Source organism: Arvicola amphibius, chromosome 8, assembly GCF_903992535.2.
Source record: "Arvicola amphibius chromosome 8, mArvAmp1.2, whole genome shotgun sequence".
Classification (NCBI taxonomy): domain Eukaryota; kingdom Metazoa; phylum Chordata; class Mammalia; order Rodentia; family Cricetidae; genus Arvicola; species Arvicola amphibius.
The window spans coordinates 104,956,832-104,976,432 of NC_052054.1; the positions used below are offsets into that span (position 1 = coordinate 104,956,832).

The 19,601-nt window shown below is 52.9% G+C and overlaps 2 protein-coding genes across 2 annotated transcripts; one reads left to right on the top strand and one right to left on the bottom strand.

The window, feature by feature from the left end:
- Positions 1-8,121: 8,121 nt before the first annotated feature.
- LOC119821942 (alkaline phosphatase, germ cell type-like) lies at positions 8,122-11,105 on the top strand. The gene is made up of 11 exons (XM_038341030.1): positions 8,122-8,185; positions 8,265-8,381; positions 8,487-8,602; positions 8,763-8,937; positions 9,008-9,180; positions 9,418-9,552; positions 9,647-9,719; positions 10,087-10,221; positions 10,303-10,494; positions 10,608-10,724; positions 10,813-11,105. The coding sequence occupies exons 1-11, from the start codon at positions 8,122-8,124 to the stop codon at positions 11,103-11,105; spliced, it is 1,590 nt and encodes a 529-aa protein (XP_038196958.1).
- Positions 11,106-14,949: 3,844 nt separating this feature from the next.
- Positions 14,950-17,873, bottom strand: LOC119821943 (alkaline phosphatase, germ cell type-like). The gene is made up of 11 exons (XM_038341031.1): positions 17,792-17,873; positions 17,593-17,709; positions 17,365-17,480; positions 17,073-17,247; positions 16,669-16,841; positions 16,331-16,465; positions 16,168-16,240; positions 15,931-16,065; positions 15,657-15,848; positions 15,333-15,452; positions 14,950-15,242 (listed from the first exon to the last, which is right to left on the bottom strand). The coding sequence occupies exons 1-11, from the start codon at positions 17,871-17,873 to the stop codon at positions 14,950-14,952; spliced, it is 1,611 nt and encodes a 536-aa protein (XP_038196959.1).
- Positions 17,874-19,601: the final 1,728 nt, after the last annotated feature.

Sequence of the window (19,601 nt, forward strand, 5' to 3'; positions counted from 1 at the left end):
TGGTCCGGTCCCCCGCTGGGCTCCTCCCCAGTGTCAAACCGCTGGTCCCTTTCACCCCCACTCAGGGTTTCCTTTGCCCTATCAGTCCTGAGTTCACCATGCTTCATCCAAGGGTCTTATTGCTGATTTTAGCGCCCAGCTTGGTAGTTCTCTTATCCAGATATTGAGACATCAGTTTAGCCCACAACTCTAGCGGCCACCTCTGAGAAAACACTCTAGGCTTTATAACTTGCCCCGGGGCTTCTGCTTCTCAACTGACTGTCTCTGGAGTGGGAGGTACCAAATGGTACCCAAGAGGCCAAGGCCCAGGGTTGCTCTAGACTCTCCTTCACACCATCACCCTTCACAGGGACCCAAGGAACTTAGCTTTTCAGGTCTTGGCTTGCTCCCAAGAAATCCAAGCAGAAGTCCAGGAGGCCGTGGGGTCTCGGCAAGCAGCCCAAAGCAGTCTTGGCTTCCCCTCTGCCCATCTCCAGCTACACATAGATACTGAACACAGGCTATTTCCTACCCTTGGGGCCTCCAATCTTTGAAGAGACATAATGACAATAAAATGAACTGTTACATAAGCCAATGCCTCCAGTACTTTGTAGTAAGAAAACCCTGGGCACCTGAGGCACACGGTGCAGGTGGGCAGGTGGGTAGTGGATCTTAGGAGGTTGGGGAGAGGCCGTCTGAGGAGAAGAGAGCTGAGTGAAAGTGGATGAAGTTCAGTGAGCCATGACCTTCAGGCCCTGCCTTCTGACCAGAAGCTGCAGGTCTCCAGAGGGTCAAATTGCTAAGCCACACACAGCTTATCCCCGGCCTAAGGACCCCCTAGCTGTCTGGAGAGGCAGGGCAGGGGGTGGAGCAAAGAGGCCCCTTGAGTGCAGCCTGGGGCTGCAGTGATGGTGAAGGCCCAAGAGGCACCTGGGCTTAGAAGCCGCTCAGGTGGAGGTCAGGGGTTGCCTGGATGCCTAGCTCAGCATTCTTACCGTCCTTCACCCAGAGCAGCCAGCAGGTGAACGTGGCGGCAGTCCTGGCCCAGGCAGGCTTGGCGGCAGCTCCTGGGGAGCGCACATTTCGGCCTCCATCTCTGAGGCCACATCCTGCTCAAGGTGGGCGGACGCCAGCGGGCTCCCCCAAGGTGTTCACACCTGCCCTGGAAAACATTTAGGCTCTCCACTTTACTATCCCAGGAGACAAGGGCAGCTCGGGGCGGGGGGGGGGGGGGGGACGGGAGGGCGGGGGGACTCCAGCCTTCCCAGGCTCCCATGGGGCGGCAGTGAGCACCAGCATGTGACCAGGGGGTCTGGATCCATCCTACAGAGTTCCTATCTGCTTCCTGTGGTGTGGCTTTAGCAGAGATAGGAAGTTTAAAGGTCACTGAGTAGATAGCTCTAGGAAGGTGGTAGAGGGTCCCCGAGGCAAGGAGCTGGAGCGAGGAGTTGGGGACCTGTAGTCTTCCCTGCGGTGCCATGCATGGAGCAGATGAGCTGGGACACCTGCTAAAGGTGCTGTGAGTTAGCAGCTCCTCATCCTCTGGAAGACCTGGTCCAGCGGTCACTTCCACTGCAGCTGTGGGGCTGAGGACAGGAAACAAAGGACAGCAAGTACAGAGTATCCAGGGACATGGAGGACCTTGACCATAACCGAGAACATGACCCAGACAGAGTTCCAGAACCTCCTCACGTTGCCGGTCCCTCAGGTCTGGACATCCCTCGGAGAGCTGATCTGCAGCTGCCGCAGGGGCACTTTGCTGTGCCTGGTGATGATGTTTTCCTGAGGGGTGATATGCTTGGACACAGAGGTCTGGGGCGGAGAGCAGACTGACCCAGGCAGTTCTTATCTGTGTGCCCTGCCCCCGCCCCAGCTCTAGAGCTGGCCTCCCCCAGCTCCTGCGGCTCCCACTGGCTTGCCACTGCTCCAGCTTTTCCCGATCCTACACAACATCTGCTTCTTCTGCTTCACATCTGCCTCCAGCAGGCTGAGCAGATACTCCGAGGACACCCATCAGGACAGAGGCTCTTCCATGAGACTGAGAGAGTGAGGGATCTCTCTGGGATCTAATCACCGTCTCCATCGGGGCTACTGCCTCCCCCTCTGACTTCCTTACTTAGGAGGTGGATATCACAGCTTCCAAGGCTCCACCCTGTGATTGCTCCAGGAGAACTATTCACTCCTCCTCCAGTGTTCTGCCTGAGCCCAGCTCCCCCTGCTGGATTCCCAGCATCTGGGGAGTTCCCAGGGATAGCACTCACGTTCGTGTACAGGGGGAAGAGTGTGTGTGGTCCAGCCTGACCGTGAAGTCTTCCGCTGTCCATGTCCTGAGCCTCACTCAGCAGCTGGCTGAGGATCAAAGCCTTTGCAGCCGGTGACATTGGCCCAAGTGTTCAGAGCCCACAGTAGTCACGGTAACGGTGCTCCTTCTTCTTCTGTGGGCTTCACTCCTGCTATGACAAGAAGACTCTCCATACAGCCCTAACTGAGCACGTGATCCTGCAGATGGCCAGGCCCTCACAGCTCTGTGGCGAGCACTCCTTTTGGTCCACCCATGGCAGAACACTATGTACCTAGCAGCTCAGTGGAGTAGCACTAGCCATGTGTGACAGACTTCCTCGGAGGCCCTTCAGTCAGGAGGGTTGAGAAGGCCATGGAGGTAGCTTGGTCGTTTCCCTTGGCTCCTTAAAGGCTGGGCAGACCTGGTCTGAGAGGAGAGATATCATACAAACGATGAGAGGGTTCCTGGCTGGATGGGGGCTGATGTGACTTCTAGACATGGCCCACCCAGTATCAGATGCTCTGTATCAGCCCACCAAACCCCCGGTAGTCCTGTGGGCTCGGAACCCCTGATCACATGAGGTCTGCTGCAAGCAACAGCAGAGGGAGGAGGCAAAACAAAAGTATCGGGGCTGGAGAGATGGCTCAGAGGTTAAGAGCACTGGCTGCTCTTCCAGAGGTCCTGAGTTCAATTCCCAGCAACCACATGATGGCTCACAACCATCTATAGTGAGATCTGGTGTCCTCTTCTGGTATGAGCTAGAACAATGTACACATAATAAATAAATAAGTAAATACATCGATCTTAAAAAAAACTTTCTTCAGCAGGAGGCAGGATGGTCACACGGCTTCTGCTTGTTCCTGGGGGGGAGGCTACCATGAAAGAAATATAGAGAGTGCCTGGGGTACCTGCCTGGGGGTGTCCCTGTGCACTCTGAACCTTCTGGGGGTCCACATCTATCCCCAGCCCCTGCCATGTGCTCCCTGAGTGTTGAGGACTGTCCTGGTGAGACCCGGGGAGACAGAAGCAGTCAGGAACCATCCCTGCGCCTTCGCTTAGAGAATACACAGAATCAAAATAGATTTGTCAACCTTAAAAAGATAAAATACTACTGTCGGTCACAGAGGGAGTGGCCAAATGAGATCAGTCCAATTAACACCAAGGCTGTGGACTTGATTTTAGATGCAGCAAAAACTGGGTCATCTGAGCATTGCTGGTGGGCATGTGAAGTTGCGGAGCTATTCTGCGGAACTGTTCCTCATCTCTTCAGTGGGCTGGGGTGTAGCTCAGCGGTCCAAGCGTTTGCCTAGTATGCACGAAATCCTCAGTTTGATCCCAGCACTGGGCAGGGTGGTGTATGCCTATGATCCTAGCACTCCTTGGCCACATATTGAGTTCAAGGCCAGCCTGGGCTACATGTGGCCCCACTTCAAAATATCAGAAACTCAAAATCAAATCAAACAAACTCACCTGAGGCTGACTGTGGTGGCATCTGCCTGTAATTCTGGCAGATTAACTGTGACTCCAGAGATGAAGGCAGAAGATGAGGAGTTCAGAAGTAACCCCAGACTTATAGTGAATTTGAGGTCAGCCTGGGCTACATGAGACCCTGTATTAAAAACAAAACAGATGGGGTGCTGTGGCATCTACCTGAACTCAAGCATTTGGGAGGTGAAACCTGTAGGGTTAGGAGCTCAAAGTCATCCTAGGCTACATAGCAAGTTCCTGGCTAGCCTGGATTACATGAGACACTGACTCAACCAAACCAAGACCACAAAAGCAAAATCCCAAACAAACACTATCCAAAACCAGACACGAAAGTTGATCCCATTCATTCTACCATTTTGGAGTCTGAGGCAGGGGAATTGTTTTAAATTTGAAGCCTACCTGGCTTCAGAGTGAGATACTATCTCAAAAAAATTTATAAAGGGAAACATACAAACACACAAGTCTGTGTGTATCATAGTGGCACACGCCTATAAGCCCAGATACTTGGGAGATTGAGGTAGGAGGATCCCTAGGCCAGCCTGGGCTACATGGTAAGGTTAAAACAGCACAGACAACCTATTGAGACCCTTTATCAAAAGAAAAGTAATTAGGGCAGGCTTGGGGGAGCATGCCTGTAATACCAGCACTTAAGTTTGGATGAAATCGGTCACAGTCATAGCTTTAGGGCTATGGAGGCCAGGCACAGGTAAACTGAGTGATACCAGAGAGGCTTACCAGTAGCCAATACGACTGTTATCAGACACAAAAGTTTCCAGGTGTCCCTTAGGAGGAAGAGGCATCTGAGTTCTCTGCAGACAGCTTCAGGCTAGCTGGGCCTACGTAGTGAGACCTTGTCTCAAAACAACACCACCGCCAACAACAAAGTCAAGGGCCTAAGTCAAGGGCCTAAGATAGCCCAGAGTCATTTTAACTCTCCACATAATCTAATCTCCATAATCCGCATTCCGTGTAAGCAGTCTGCTGGAACACATCATCGCCATTATCATCGTCGTCATTGTTGTCATCGTCATCATCATCATCATCATCACCATCACCATCATCACCATCATCATTGTCATCATCACCGTCATTATCATCATCGTCATCACCATCATCATCACCATCATCATCATCATCACCATCATCATCATCATCGTCATCATCATCACCATCACCATCATCATCACCATCATCACCATCATCATCATCACCATCATCATCATCATCATCATCATCACCATCACCATCATCACCATCATCATTGTCATCATCACCGTCATTATCATCATCGTCATCATCATCATCACCATCATCATCATCATCATCACCATCATCATCATCACCATCATCATCATCATCATCATCATCATCATCATCACCATCATCATCACCATCATCGTCGTTGTCATCATCGTCATCATCATCACCATCATCATCATCACCATCATCATCATCACCATCATCATCATCATCATCATCATCATCATCATCATCATCATCATCATCATCATCATCATCACCATCATCGTCGTTGTCATCATCGTCATCATCATCATCGTCATCATCATCATTGAGACAGTGTCTCCCTATGTAGCTCAGGATAGCCCAGGACTCACTATGTTGCCTAGGCTAATCGCAAACTTATGGCCTCAAGTGACCCTTGAGCGACTGCCCACGGCAGACAGCATCAAGCTGCAGTATGCAGGACTTTGAACACAGACAGTGTCTTTCGCGCACAGGGAGCCAAGGTGGGGCTAAGTGGAGCAGAGAGGTGCTCTGGGGAGCAAGTGGAGGTACCCCAGATTTGGGGATCAGCCTTGCGGCCCAGCTCTGATGTGTCATGAGCAGAAAAGGAGGCTGCTGTGGGAGGGCTCTGGAGAGGAGCGCTCAAGTGAAGAGACGCTCGCGTCTGTCTGGTTAGTTGGTTTGTCTGCTGTTTTTCTTTGAAATAGAATCTCACTGTGTAGATCAGGCTGACTTCTGCCTCTGCCTCCCCAGTGTGGGATAAAAGTGTTGGGATTAAAGGTGTACATCACCATGCCTAGCCTCAGTGTGGGTTCTTTGAGACAAAATCTCCCATAGCCCAGGCTGGTCCCCAAGCATGATTCTCCTCCTCCACGTCCCCATGGCATGGATTTCCGATGCCAGCTACCAATCTGCCTTACCTTCTTTCGATCATTTGGTTTTGTTTTGTTTTGTTCTTTCTTTGAGGGGGGGGATGTCCAGACAGGGTTTCTCTATCCAACAGCCTCGGCTGTCCTGGAACTCACTCTGTAGAGCAGAGATCCACCTAGCTCTGCTTCCTGAGTGTGAGATTAAAGGTGTGTGCCACCACCGCTCTGGTGTATGTGCTTTCTGAGACAGGGTCTATGTTTCTCTACACTTTCTAACATAGTCAAGAGTGACATTGAACGTCTGTTTCTCCTGCCTTCACCCCCCCACCCCGTCCCTCTCAGTTTTTTGAGACAGGGTTTCTCTGTGTAACAGCCCTGGTGTCTTGGAACTCACTTTGTAGATCAGGCTGGCTTTGAACTCCCAGAGATCCACTTACCTCGGCCTCCTCCTCAGTGCTGGGATTAAAGGCCTGTGCCACTACGCCTGGGGTGACTTCGCATCTCAAGTCCTGGCGTTAGAGTGCTGGAATTTCAAGGATGATCCATCTTTCACACACCTGATTTATGCAGCAATGGGAATTGAACCTGGAATTCCTGTGCGCTGCCACCTGAGCCACATTCCCAGCCCACTTACCCTCTATTTATTTATCTGAGATAAAATCTCTGTATAGCCCTGGCTGGCCTGGTACTCACTTTGTAGGCCAGGCTGGCCTTGAACTCACAAAGATTCACCTACCTCTACCTCCTGAGTATGCCACCACTGCCCAGCTGACTGGTTGGTCTTGAGTCAATGTATTTGCTATGTATTTGCTACAACACAGAACAACCTTCAGTCTTCCATCTTCCTGATGTGGATCAGAAGACCTGATTTTACAACCTTGAGCCACCACGTCTCCCTGGGTCCTGTTTCTGATCCACTCATACCTCTTGGCTACTGTGAATAAGGCTGAACCTCCAGCAACAGGTTCTGGCCTCAAACTGTACTCTGAGGTGGGATCACTGAGTCACAGAAATACATTGAACCTACCCTCAGGCTATAGACAGCTCCCAGTTCAAACTGGGCTGTGGTGCACGCCTTTAATCCCAGGGTGGATCTCTGTGAGTTCAAGGCCAGCCTAGTGAATTCCAAAGCTACAGAGAAACCCATTCAACAAAACCAAATCAAACAAAACCAAACAAAACAAAAACAACAAAAAGAGAAATTTTCCAGTTTCTTTTTTTTTTTTTTTCTCTTTTTTTGGTTTTTCGAGACAGGGTTTCTCTGTAGCTTTTTTTATAGAGCCTGTCCTGGAACTAGCTCTAGTAGACCAGGCTGGCCTCGAACTCACAGAGATCCGCCTGCCTCTGCCTCCCGAGTGCTGGGATTAAAGGCGTGTGCCACCACCGCCCGGCTAAATTTTCCAGTTTCTAATTCTAGTCTACACCTGCACCCTGCAGATGCCCCCGAGTCTCTGCAGAATACTCATCTTGGGACCCTCTACCTGCCCAGGAGAATAGAGGTCAACACCAAGGGTAAAAATCTGCTGCTCCTGAGGAAGATCCAGGCCTTGTCTGGTTTGGCTCAGGATCTTGCACAGCTTGAATTCAAACACACTCAAAAGGAGCTGCCGCACAAACAAGGCTCTATGGGACCCGCCAGCTCCATCTTTCCAATTCAGTATTCCTCCTGGCCAATGCTCTGGGATGGATACCTTACCTGCCCCAAATCCAGGGAGATGCAGTTAGGGAAACTATCTCTGGGACAAAAAAAAAAAGTGATGGGTCCCCATGGGACAGAGTAAGCAGAGGGCTGGTGACCGCTGCAGCTCCGACCGTAGCTGCCCTCAGCCTCCCACTTAACCTGGGGGAGATGCCTGGGAGCCTCAGATTCAGGACAATGGCCTGGCCTTCCATGCCCTGGCCCTTCCTAAACTGGACAAGCTTCAGTTCACACTGTAGGGTGGGGCTAGAGTAGAGCCCGAGGATTAGAAAAGGTCTCTGAGCCTTTCTTTCTGAGACAGAGTTTCTCTGTAGCTTTGGAGCCTGTCCTGGAACTCGCTCTTGTAGACCAGGCTGGTATCAGACTTACAGAGATCCACCTGCCTCTGTGCTGGGATTAAAGGCGTGCACCACCACCGCCAAGCTTGGTCTCTGAGCCTTTTCAAACAGGAAGTAAGTCTTCCTCTATTTAAGGCGAGGCAGTCAGAGCCTCAGCTAGCATTCTGGTCTTCCAGGTTCTCCTTGCACGATCCTCAGAACTACCACCACCCAGCCCCAGCCATGTGGGGAGCCTGCATGTTGCTGCTGGTCCTCGGGTCACAGCTGTCATTTAGTGTCATCCCAGGTATTGAGGTACTCCTTCGGGTACCTGCTCCTTTCACACCCATGGGCCCTTCTGACCCTTCTGCTCTTTTCTTGGTCAGTGGAGGAGGAGAACCCAGCCTTCTGGAACAAAAAGGCAGCCAAGGCCCTGGATGCTGCCAAGAACCTGCAGCCCATTCAGACATCAGCCAAGAACCTCATTCTCTTCCTGGGGGACGGTGAGTGTCTGAGGCCTGGCCACCCTGGGGCCCTTGAACGTCAGGAACCTAAGGCCGCTGGTGGGTCCAGGTGGGCCTGGGGGTTAAGATCGAGTTCTCCTTTAGGAATGGGGGTGTCCACAGTGACAGCCACTCGGATACTAAAGGGACAGCTGGAAAACCATCTGGGACCTGAGACACTTCTAGCCATGGACCGCTTCCCATACACAGCTCTGTCCAAGGTGAGCTTTGAGGCACCCGAATCCCCACACGGGATGGCAAGAGCGGGTACAGGAGGGAGGAGGCTGGGAAGAATGCAGACCTGGGGCAGTGGGGACAAGTCCCAGAAAGTCAAAGACTAATATCTACCAGTAGAGCTGAACTGAGAATACCTCTCCCTAGACGTACAACACAGACGTGCAGGTCCCAGACAGCGCAGGCACGGCCACTGCCATTCTCTGCGGGGTCAAAACTAATTTCAAGGTCATTGGCCTGAGTGCCACCGCACAGTTTGATCAGTGCAACACAACACGGGGCAATGAGGTCATCTCCGTGATGCATCGCGCTAAGAAAGCAGGTAGGTTGGGACAAGGCTTGAGGACATGGGTGGGCTGGGGTCCTGGGTAGCTCACCTGACCCTTCTGCAGGAAAGTCTGTGGGAGTGGTGACCACCACATCGGTGCAGCACGCCTCTCCAGCCGGCACCTACGCACACACGGTGAACCGAGGTTGGTACTCGGATGCAGAAATGTCTGCTTCGGCGCTGCAGGAGGGCTGCAAGGACATCTCTGCACAGCTCATCTCCAACATGGACATCGACGTGAGCTCCAGGAGCAGGGGGGGGCGGGGGGGGGGCGGGGAGGGGCTGGAGCAAGGTTGTCACTCACTGAAGACTATACAGTCCACACTCTGAGTTCTGTTAGGGTAGTTGAGGGGTTGGTCGAGAATGGGTAGAGAAGGCACAGCCAAGAGAATCTCTTCTTTCAGACCTGTTGGGACCAGGTGATGTCAATAAGAAATAGAAGATCACTTAGGTCCCAGGTTCTCCTGATTATAGGTGATCCTCGGTGGTGGCCGCAAATTCATGTTTCCCAAGGGAACACCAGACCAGGAATATCCAACTAACAAGGGCCAGGCTGGAACCAGGCTGGATGGACGAAACCTTGTTCAAGAGTGGCTGGCAAAGCACCAGGTATTGGGGCCCCTAGGGCAAAGGGCATAGCAGGAACGAGTGAGGGCTGTGTATTTGAAGATATGTACTTAGGAGATTGGCTGTATCCCTGCAGGGGGCTCGGTATGTTTGGAACCACACCGAGCTCATTCAGGCGTCCCTGGACCCATCTGTGACACGCCTCATGGGTAATAATTCCTGTTTCTTGCTATGGAACCCTTCCATTAGGGAATTGTGTGTGTGTGCATGAGCACACATACATCCCCATCACCTGGGCAGTTATGTGTGGAGGGGGGTTAATGTCCCTACTACCTATTCTGGTGTTCACCATGGGTTTCCTTCCTTCCTTCCTTCCTTCCTTCCTTCCTTCCTTCCTTCCTTCCTTCCTTCTTTTTTTTGTTTTTTTGTTTTTTTGTTTTTCGAGACAGGGTTTCTCTGTGTAACAACACTAGCTGTCCTGGAACCCAGAAATCTGCCTGCCTCTGCCTCCCGAGTGCTGGGATTAAAGGTATGCACCACCACCACCCAGCTCAACTATAGATTTTTTTTCTTCAGGTCTCTTTGAGCCTGAACACATGAAATATGACATCTACCGAGACCCTACCCAGGACCCCTCCCTGGTGGAGATGACAGAGGTGGCCGTGCGCATGCTGAGCAGGAACCCCCGAGGCTTCTTCCTCTTTGTGGAAGGTGAGTGGCTGTGCCTGGCAGAACGGAGGAGGCAGGAGTCTAGGGCAGACTAAGCATCTCCCCGCCACGGGTTTCCTGCAGGAGGCCGCATCGATCATGGCCATCACGAAGGCAGAGCCTACCGTGCACTGACTGAGGCTGTCATGTTCGACTCGGCCATTGATAAGGCGGACCAGCTCACCAGTGAGCAGGACACGATGATCCTTGTCACCGCTGACCACTCCCACGTCTTCTCTTTTGGTGGCTACACACTTAGGGGGACCTCCATCTTTGGTAGGTGCAGTGGAGAGGGGACAGATATTGCTGTCTTGGGAATCTGGTGACCAGGCAAAAGGTGAAGATGTGCAGCGGCCATTTTTAAAATATGCTATCTCTTCTTCCTGCAGGACTGGTTCCCTTCAAGGCTCAGGATGGCAAATCCTTTACCTCCATCCTATATGGCAATGGTCCCGGCTACAGACTCCTTAATGGTGTCCGGGCTGATGTCACTGAGGAAGGGAGCAGTAAGTTCAGTGGGGTTGTCAACATGGGGTAGGGGCTAAGAGCTTCATAGAGGTGGAAGCCACTGCTCAGGACATCCCTTCTTTGCAGGCAACCCCACGTACCAGCAGCAGACAGCTGTGCCCTTGTACAGTGAGACCCACAGCGGGGAGGATGTGGCGATATTCGCGCGTGGTCCGCAGGCACACCTGGTGCACGGAGTGCAGGAGCAGAGTTACATCGCGCATGTCATGGCCTTTGCAGGCTGCCTGGAGCCCTACACCGACTGCGGCCTGGCGCCCCCTGCCAGCCAGAGCCGTGTGGGGCGCCGGAGCCAGACCCCAACCCTGATGTTCCTGTTGGCAGGGACAATGTTGACGATAGTGACGGCAGCTGAACCCTGACTATCTAAGCTCACTGGACTCCAGTACAGTTTTCTGGGCTCCACCTGTCCCTCTGGTTTTGTTCCCTAGTTCCAGGTTTCTAACATAACTTGGGTTGCCAAGCCGCAACCCCACCTAAGCCTCCAACAGACCTCAGAGTGTTAACCCAGCCTCAGACATGAAGCACTCCCCAGCCTTGAAGACTGAGACAAGACACGCTCCAGTACCTATTGACCATGGTAGAAGCAGCAGGCAGCCACGGCTCAACCAGGACCTTGAGGACCAGTGTCTGAGTCACCAACACTGGACAGCCCCATTGCCAGACTCAGTGGGCTTCTGTTGCACCTTGAATAATGGGTCCAGCTAAGCTTTGACACAGCCATCCACATTAGGCCACCTCTACCCAGGCTCCTTTAAGAGGCCCGGCACATGGAGAGCCTTGTCCCCTACCCCCCAGTATCTGGGTGGCAGCAGCATTTGGTAGCTTCTTCCTTGATCCACCGGACCTGCACCTGGCATTTTCCTCTCCAGCTTTTGAGACAGGGCCATGCCTAGTCTAAATTTCAGTCCTCCATATAATATGGGAATTAGGTGTCTAATCCCCTAATGCTGTGTCTGACATCATTTTCCTGGGCCTTCCAGGCTCCTGGGAACAATAAAATCAACTGGTACACAATGTCGGTCTGCAGGACTTGTTTGCCTAAAGCATCTGGGAGGGTGGTCTTTGGGTGGGGACGGAGGTGGACCACAGTGACTTAGGGCCAGTTCATCTTGACGATGCTGTAGGCAAGCTCGTAGCAGGGATGGATTGGTCTTGCAGCCAGCCCCAACACATGAGCGAGATGTCTTGGCACCAGTCGATCCATAAATCGATGCCATATTCATCAACAGGAAAGAGCAACCTGAAGGTTTTGCATTCGGGTCATCTCTAGTTCAGGGTCTACTACCTGCTGCACTGGGCTCAGGTGAGGGACACCAGCGAGCACATTTGTGTCAGCTCTGGAGCAGAGACAGCAAGGTCCCTTGGGCTCCCCAGATGCCACACTGGCTCATGTACTTGACCTCCTGGAACTCACTGTAGTTTGCAGCCGTGGAATGCAGAGTCTCTTGTGCCAAAGGCTTGGTGTCTTGGTTGGTCATACCGGAAGAGCAGAGGTGGGTTCTAACCTTTTTACTGGTTTGGCAGTGAAACCAAAGGCACCTGGGAAGAAGGGACAGAGGCAGGCAGTAGAAACTGCAATGTGTTTGAACACGGCCGACCAGACTGCGGTCATGGCTGCATGCATTTGCACGTGGTGGCCAGCTGTACACACCTCTCCTGGGAGACCAGTCAACCTCTTCCAGCTCACAGAGAGCCTGGACAACAGGAGCCCCTCGTTACATCATTTGCATGCGTGTGTCCTTGAAGCAGCACCCCACAGGCAGGAACAGACCATGGGAAGAGGGAACAAGCAATTTCCCTGAATAATTACAGTGGGTAGCGACACTGCAGGAGCCGAAATTCCCCGCCCTCGGCTGGGCAGGAAGCTAGAGTGGCCAGGAATTGCCCAGTACAGTGCCCTACGGTGTCATCGCCTGTGGGGACAGTGAAGGATGACGAGAGAAGGGCTGAGGGGTGGACGGAAGCGATCCCCTCCCTATGCTGGATGAACTGGAGTGGATGGGACTTTCGCCACTTCCTGGTTAGATGGATTATAACTGTGTTCCTGAAGCTGTGGCAATAAATGTCTGGAAAGTTTTCTAGAATCTAAAAGTCTATCTCTGCCCTAGATTCCTGTCTACCCCCTCCCCCCTGCCAAAAAAAAAACCTAAGAAGGACAAGCACACTCTGTCAAGGAGGTGTCTGGGCTGGGGCTGGGGTTGCAGGGAAGGATGGGCCCCAGGGGTACATTTTAACTGTATGTCCGTTGTGTGTCCCATTAACTGAGTCCCTCCCTCCTATGCCCCTGGGAGCGTGACCCAGTGCAGGGCTTGGACACTTACAGGGTGTTCACGGCCATCTGCTCAGCCTGCTGAGGACCAGCACTAAGGAGCAGAAGGCCCAAGAGCTAGACCCTGTGGCTGGAGGCCCCGCTGACTACTGGCCAATGTGAGCAGCAGGGGCTAGAGGATTGCTGGAGGGCGCTAGAGCAGGGTGGGCCAGGCTGCTTTCCACTCCAGGATTGCCTTGTCACGGAGAGCAGACCCTCTGTATATCAGTGATGCTGAGGCAGCTATAGATGCTCAGCACCCTGCAGGGTCTCCTTGACCTGGCGGGCAAAAGAGGAAGAAGGCTTCCTTCCCCAGGGCTAGAGCATCTGGACTCTGCTGTGTTCTTGCTGCTTTTCTGATTGCTCCCCCTGCCATGTGACCTGAGACCACTCAAGCAGCTGGACCAGTTCTTCCAGGAGGACTTCTCTGAGGAGGAGGAGGTGCTGCTAGCCAAGGAGCACCTGCAGCAGACCTTCCAGCTCAACCTCCTCACTCCAAAGTTAAGGTTACAGGTCCCCCACTCCTGCACTCCTGGCTCCTGCCTCAGGGCCCTGCCATCAGCATCCTAGAAGTCTTTATTAGAGGGTAAATCCAGATCCCTGGGTCACATGTTGGTGCTCACGGTTGCCCCATGGGAGCCTGGGGTTCCCCTGAGCTGCCCTTGTCTCCTAGGATGGTGACATTTTTCTAGACATTTTTCAGGGCAGGTGTGACCACAACTATCTTCCCTGGCCACCTTGGAGTGAGCCTACTGGTCTCTGCCGATCTGCCATCTGAGTCCAGTCTAGGCCAACCCCAAGGCAGCCCCCGTGAGTCTGGAGTGGCTTGCTTACAGGGAGGTGGAAAACTGCACTGGCCCTGATCCATTAGAGTCCTTCCTAGTTAGAACAAGGAACACGGTCTTCTGTGTGCCTGGGGCTTTGGATACTTCAGGATAAGCTTTGCCTACTTTGGTCCAGGTACATTACCTGATCTGTAGAGTCCCTGCCTTACAGCTATAGCTGACTAAGGGGTGGAGCCTTAGGCAAGGATTGAGCTGTCTGTAGCTAAGCTGTTTGACCATTGCAAACCCGAAGCTCACTGCCAGGTGGAAGGGGCAGGCCACGACTCATCCCTTACATGTCCAGGGCCTCCTGTGTTGTTCATGCCTCCATTTGTCAATGCCCCTCCAGCTGTCTGCTCCTCTCCCTCATTTCATCTTGGCTTGAACACGCGGTTTTTCTAACAGGAAAACCCTGTAGGCATCACGTTGTAAGGTAATTCATTTTATTATTGCCAAGTCTCCCAGGAGAATGAAGGCAACGTTCTTTGCTTGGACATTAATGTGCAAGCCAGGAATATAGAGATACATCCATGTAATTATAGCACCCAGGAGGCTGAGGCAGGAGGATCATGACTGGTGGTGGCAGCTGAGAACTGTCAGAGGCACTGGTTCTCTTGGTTACGCCAGCCTCTCCAGGGTCTGCCAGATGAGCTAGACACTGAAGCCAGGAAAGGCCAGCCCATTCCTGCTCAGTCCTTGCCCTGTGGGGACATCACGGGCCTCCATGGTCCTCCTTCTCAGGCACAGCTCAGTGCATGACATCACATTTTCTGGGAGCGGAGATCAGTGACAAACACCAGGGAGAGCTGGCCCGGGCTGGGCATCCTGTTAGGTTGCGGTGGTCTGGGAGGAAGTGCTGCAGATAGGAGGTTGGTAACCCTCTGGGTGAGGTCTGTGGGAGTCCATGGTGGAGTGGTTGGGTTGGCATCCTGAGTTAGAGCTGTCTGAGATTAGAGACCTGAAGCCAAGGCTCAGGGAACCAGAGGGACAGAAGTTCCAGAGGGGAGTATTAGCGTGGTACACTGGAGCCAGCTGTGGGGCACTGGTGTAGAGCCCAGTAAGCTCATGTAATCAGAGTTCAGCTGCAGTCACCAGCATCAACACTGCAGCTGCCAACAGGAACATCAGGGTGGAGGCCTGGCCCCGACTCGCAGCACTGTTCCGGCCAGCAGGGGGCGCCAGGCCGCAGTCGGTGTAGGGCTCCAGGCAGCCTGCAAAGGCCATGACATGCGCGATGTAACTCTGCTCCTGCACTCCGTGCACCAGGTGTGCCTGCGGACCACGCGCGAATATCGCCACATCCTCCCCGCCGTGGGTCTCTGAGGACAGGGGTACAGCCGCCTGCTGCCGGTACTTGGGGTCACCTAGGGAAACAAAGTTTTTAGGACAAAAGGTATCTGACCCTAGTCCCCTCTACCCTCTGACTGCAAAGGTGGTGGCCCCATAAAACTTACGGCTCTCTTCGTCAGTGACATCTGCCCGGACACCATTCTGGAGTTTATAGCCAGGGCCATTGCCATATAGGATCGAAGTAAAGGATTTGCCATCCAGAGCATTGAAGGAGGCCCCCAGCCCTGCACAGAGAGGTATTTTGCAACTGCCCTGGCTTGGAATCCACATAGACCACAATCTTCCCCTTTGCCTGTTTTCACCAAACCCCGGAAGGCAGGTACTTCGTCTTTATACACATCTGACAGACAAGGAAACTGAGGACCCGAGAAATTTCTGGCATGCCGCCAGTATCCCAAGTACAGGCAGACATTTGCCTTGCCCCCTACCAAAGATAGAGTTCCCTCGAGGTACGTAGCCACCAAAAGAGAAGACGTGGGAGTGGTCAGCGGTGACAAGGATCATCGTGTCCTGCTCACTGGTGAGCTGGTCCGCCTTATCAATGGCTGAGTCGAACATGACAGCCTCAGTCAGTGCACGGTAGGCTCTGCCTTCGTGATGGCCATGATCGATGCGGCCTCCTGCAGGAAACCCATGGCGGGGAGATGCTTGAGTCTGCCCTAGACTCCTGCCTCCTCCGTTCTGCCAGGCACAGCCACTCACCTTCCACAAAGAGGAAGAAGCCTCGGGGGTTCCTGCTCAGCATGCGCACGGCCACCTCTGTCATCTCCACCAGGGAGGGGTCCTGGGTAGGGTCTCGGTAGATGTCATATTTCATGTGTTCAGGCTCAAAGAGACCTAAGGACACAGTAACACACGGATTCTCAGGCTTGGTAGAGAGGTCGTGACACACATACATAGATGTTCTAAGAAATGTCATGGTAGGAAATGGACCATTACCCATGAGGTGAGTCACTGCTGGGTCCTGCGATGCCTGAATGAGCTCTGTGCGGTTCCAAACATACCGGGCCCCCTGCAGCGACACAGCCAGTCTGAGCACACAGCCCTGAGGCACAGTCCTGTCCTAATGCTTACTATGTCCCTACCCTGGTATCCCTGTCACCTGGAGCTCCGTCAACCACTTCTGGACCAGGTTCTGTCCATCCAGCCTGCTTCCGGACTTAGCTCTGTCGTCTGGATACTCAGGGTCTGGTGTCCCCTTGGGAAACATGAACTTTCGGCCCCCACCAAGGATTACCTATGATCAGGTCAGGACAGGAAGTGGGATCCTTCTGACAGACAGACCCCACCAGGGTAGTGGGAAGAGCTTTTTTTGGGCTGCATTTCAATACCCCCTCCCTCCTCAGATGCCACAGAAGCCCCAGAGCTCAGGCTGCTAGAGGCCTATACTGCAGTGAGTGACACCTCAGTTCAGCCCTTCCCCTCGCTCCTGGAGCTCACGTCGATGTCCATGTTGGAGATGAGCTGTGCAGAGATGTCCTTGCAGCCCTCCTGCAGCGCCGAAGCAGACATTTCTGCATCCGAGTACCAGTCACGGTTCACCGTGTGTGCGTAGGTGCCGGCTGGAGAGGCGTGCTGCACCGATGTGGTGGTCACCACTCCCACAGACTTTCCTGGAAATGACAGGAATCAGGAGGACAACCTAGAGTCCCAAGCCTGCTCTAGCCCCTTTGCCTGGCTCCAACCCACTCGCTTTCTTGGGTTTGTTGTTTTGCACAAGTCCTCATTAGGTGGTTCTGACTGGCCTGGAAGTCACAAGAGCAGGCTGGCCTTGAACTCAGATCCACCTGCCTCTGCCTCCTGAATGCTGGGATTAAAGGCGTGTACTTCCATGCCCAGCTTACCTGCTTGTTTGGCACGGTACATCACTGAGATGACCTCATTGCCGAATGTGGTGTTGCACTGATTGAATCGGGCTGCTGCACTCACGCCAATGGTCTTGTAGTTGGCCTTGACCCCGCAGAGAAAGGCGGTGCTTGTGCCTGCACTGTCTGGGACTTGTCTGTCCACATTGTATATCTGGGGACAGAGACACTCTCCGTTGTGTGCTACTGGTAGACATTAGTCCTTGCTTTCTGGGCCATCCTCACTGTCCTGGTTGCCAGCCCTCTCCCCATCCCAGGTCACAGTACTCACCTTGGACAGAGCCATGTATGGGAAGCGGTCCATGGCTAGGGGTGTCTCGGGTCCTAGATGGCCTTCCAACTGTCCCTTTAGGATCCTGGTGGCTGTCACTGTGGGCACCCCCATCCCTGAAGGAATAGAATCTGGTCAGACTTGAACCCCAGGCCTTCCTGGACCCACCAGTGCCCTTGAGGCCTTGAAGTGTAAGGGCCCCAGGGTGGCCAGGCTTTCCATACTCACCGTCCCCCAGGAAGACGATGAGGTTCTTGGCTGATGTCTGAATGGGCTTCAGCTTTTTGGCAACATCCAGGGCTTCTGCTGCCTTTTGGTTCCAGAAGGCTGGGTTCTTTTCCTCCACTGGTCAAGGGGGAGACCAGAGGTAGGTGTCAGTCACAAGGCTGTTTGCGAGTGGGTGCAAGCAGTTAGGGAGCATGCTTACCTGGAATGACACCAAAGGACAGCTGTAGCCTGAGGCCCAGCAGCAGCAGCAGCGGCAGCAGCAGCACCCAGGCTCCACGCATGGCTGAGGCTGATGGGAGGAAAGGCTGATGGAGCTAGGACTTCAATGGCTCTTACTTAAGAAGCTCAGTGCCCCTCCCTAATCCTCAGACTCCACCCTGACCCACCCCTTCTGCTTTGGAAAGAAAGCCCTGCTGCCTGGAGAGAAGCTGCAGGGTGTGGCGTGGCTAGGATAGTCGGGCCACGGGTCCTGGCAGATGCCATGGTCACTCTCCTCAAGGGCAAGAGGCTGGGAACTTCTCCTGAATGAAGACCCTGTGTCCTGTGCTGTGAGGGCCACTCAGCTTTCTTCTCTTGTTGCCGAGAGCCAGCTGGACTGGGATATGCTCTGGGGTGGGGCTGGAAATACGCAGGCTGGGTGTGGGGTCTGAATTTGGCCTTCAGACACCATGAGCCTCATTGATGTAGAAACAAGGCTCACAGAGTGGCCTCAGTGTCATGGTCAGTCTGCTCAACTGATTTTGAAGGAGTAAGTTGGGTACCAAGGTGTGTAGTCTCAGAATGACTATTGCCTAGGAAAAGTGAGGCTAGCTGAGCCCCCACTGAGTCATGGCCTGCTTTGTTATTATGGCAGGCTGGGAGAGCCTTGTCCTTGTGTTCAAATATACATACATAAGGGTGATGCCCAGAGCATGCCAGTTGCAGTGGATGCAGTGTCCTGAGCCTGCATCCTGAGGAGCAGGCAGGGTTTATCTCTGGTGTTGATCCCTATACTCTTGGACAGGCAGAGGGATCCCATGCTTGAGCACATCCTAGGTGTAGCCTAGGATAAGGAACTGGGAACTGCTGGGTGATAGTGCACACCTTTAATTCCAGCTCTTGGCCAGCCTGGTCTACAGAGTGAGTTCAAGGACAGGTGAGGCTATACAGAGAAGCCCTGTCTTGAAAGAACAAAACAAAAAGGAAGGAAGGAAGGAAGGAAGGAAGGAAGGAAGGAAGGAAGGAAGGAAGGAAGGGAGAGAGGGAGGGAGGAAAAGAGAGAGAGAGAGAGAGAGAGAGAGAGAGAGAGAGAGAGAGAGAGAGACAGACAGACATTGGGAACTTCCTGTAGCCTGAGGGTAGGCTCAGTATTTCTCAAAGTATTTCTATGATGGAGTGATCCAATCTCAGAGTACAGTTTGAGCCCAGATCCTGTGTACATGAGGTTCAGCCTTATTCATAGTAGCCGAGAGGTGTTGGGACCAGTCATGTGCATGGATGGATAAGTGGATCAGAGAATGTGGTCCATAGGCACAATGGAATATTATTCAACCTCAAAAATAGAGGCAGTCAAGCACGGTGAGACACCCTTCAATCCCAGTACTCTGTAGGCCAAGGCAGGAGGATGGAGGGTTCAAGGTCATCCTGTGCCCCATAGTGAGACCCTGTCTAGTTACTGTCCAGCCTGCTACCATTATTCAGAACACTCAGTAAGTCTAATTTTTTTCTTCCTTCAAGACGGGGTTTTTCTGTGTTCTGAAACTAGATCTGTAGACCAGGCTGATTGAACTCACAGAGATCTGCCTGCCTCTATTGGGATCAAAGTCGCATACCACCACTGCCTGGCCCTCTTTTTTGTTTGTTTGTTTTGCTTTTTTTTCTTAATAAAAAAAAAGAAGTTGGGCATGTATTAAGTCGGGCATGGTGGTGGATACCTGTTATCCTAGCACCTAGGAAGTAGAAGCCAGAGGATAAAGTAAAGACCATTCTTGAATACACGAGTTTGAGGTCAGCCTGGATTACATGAGACC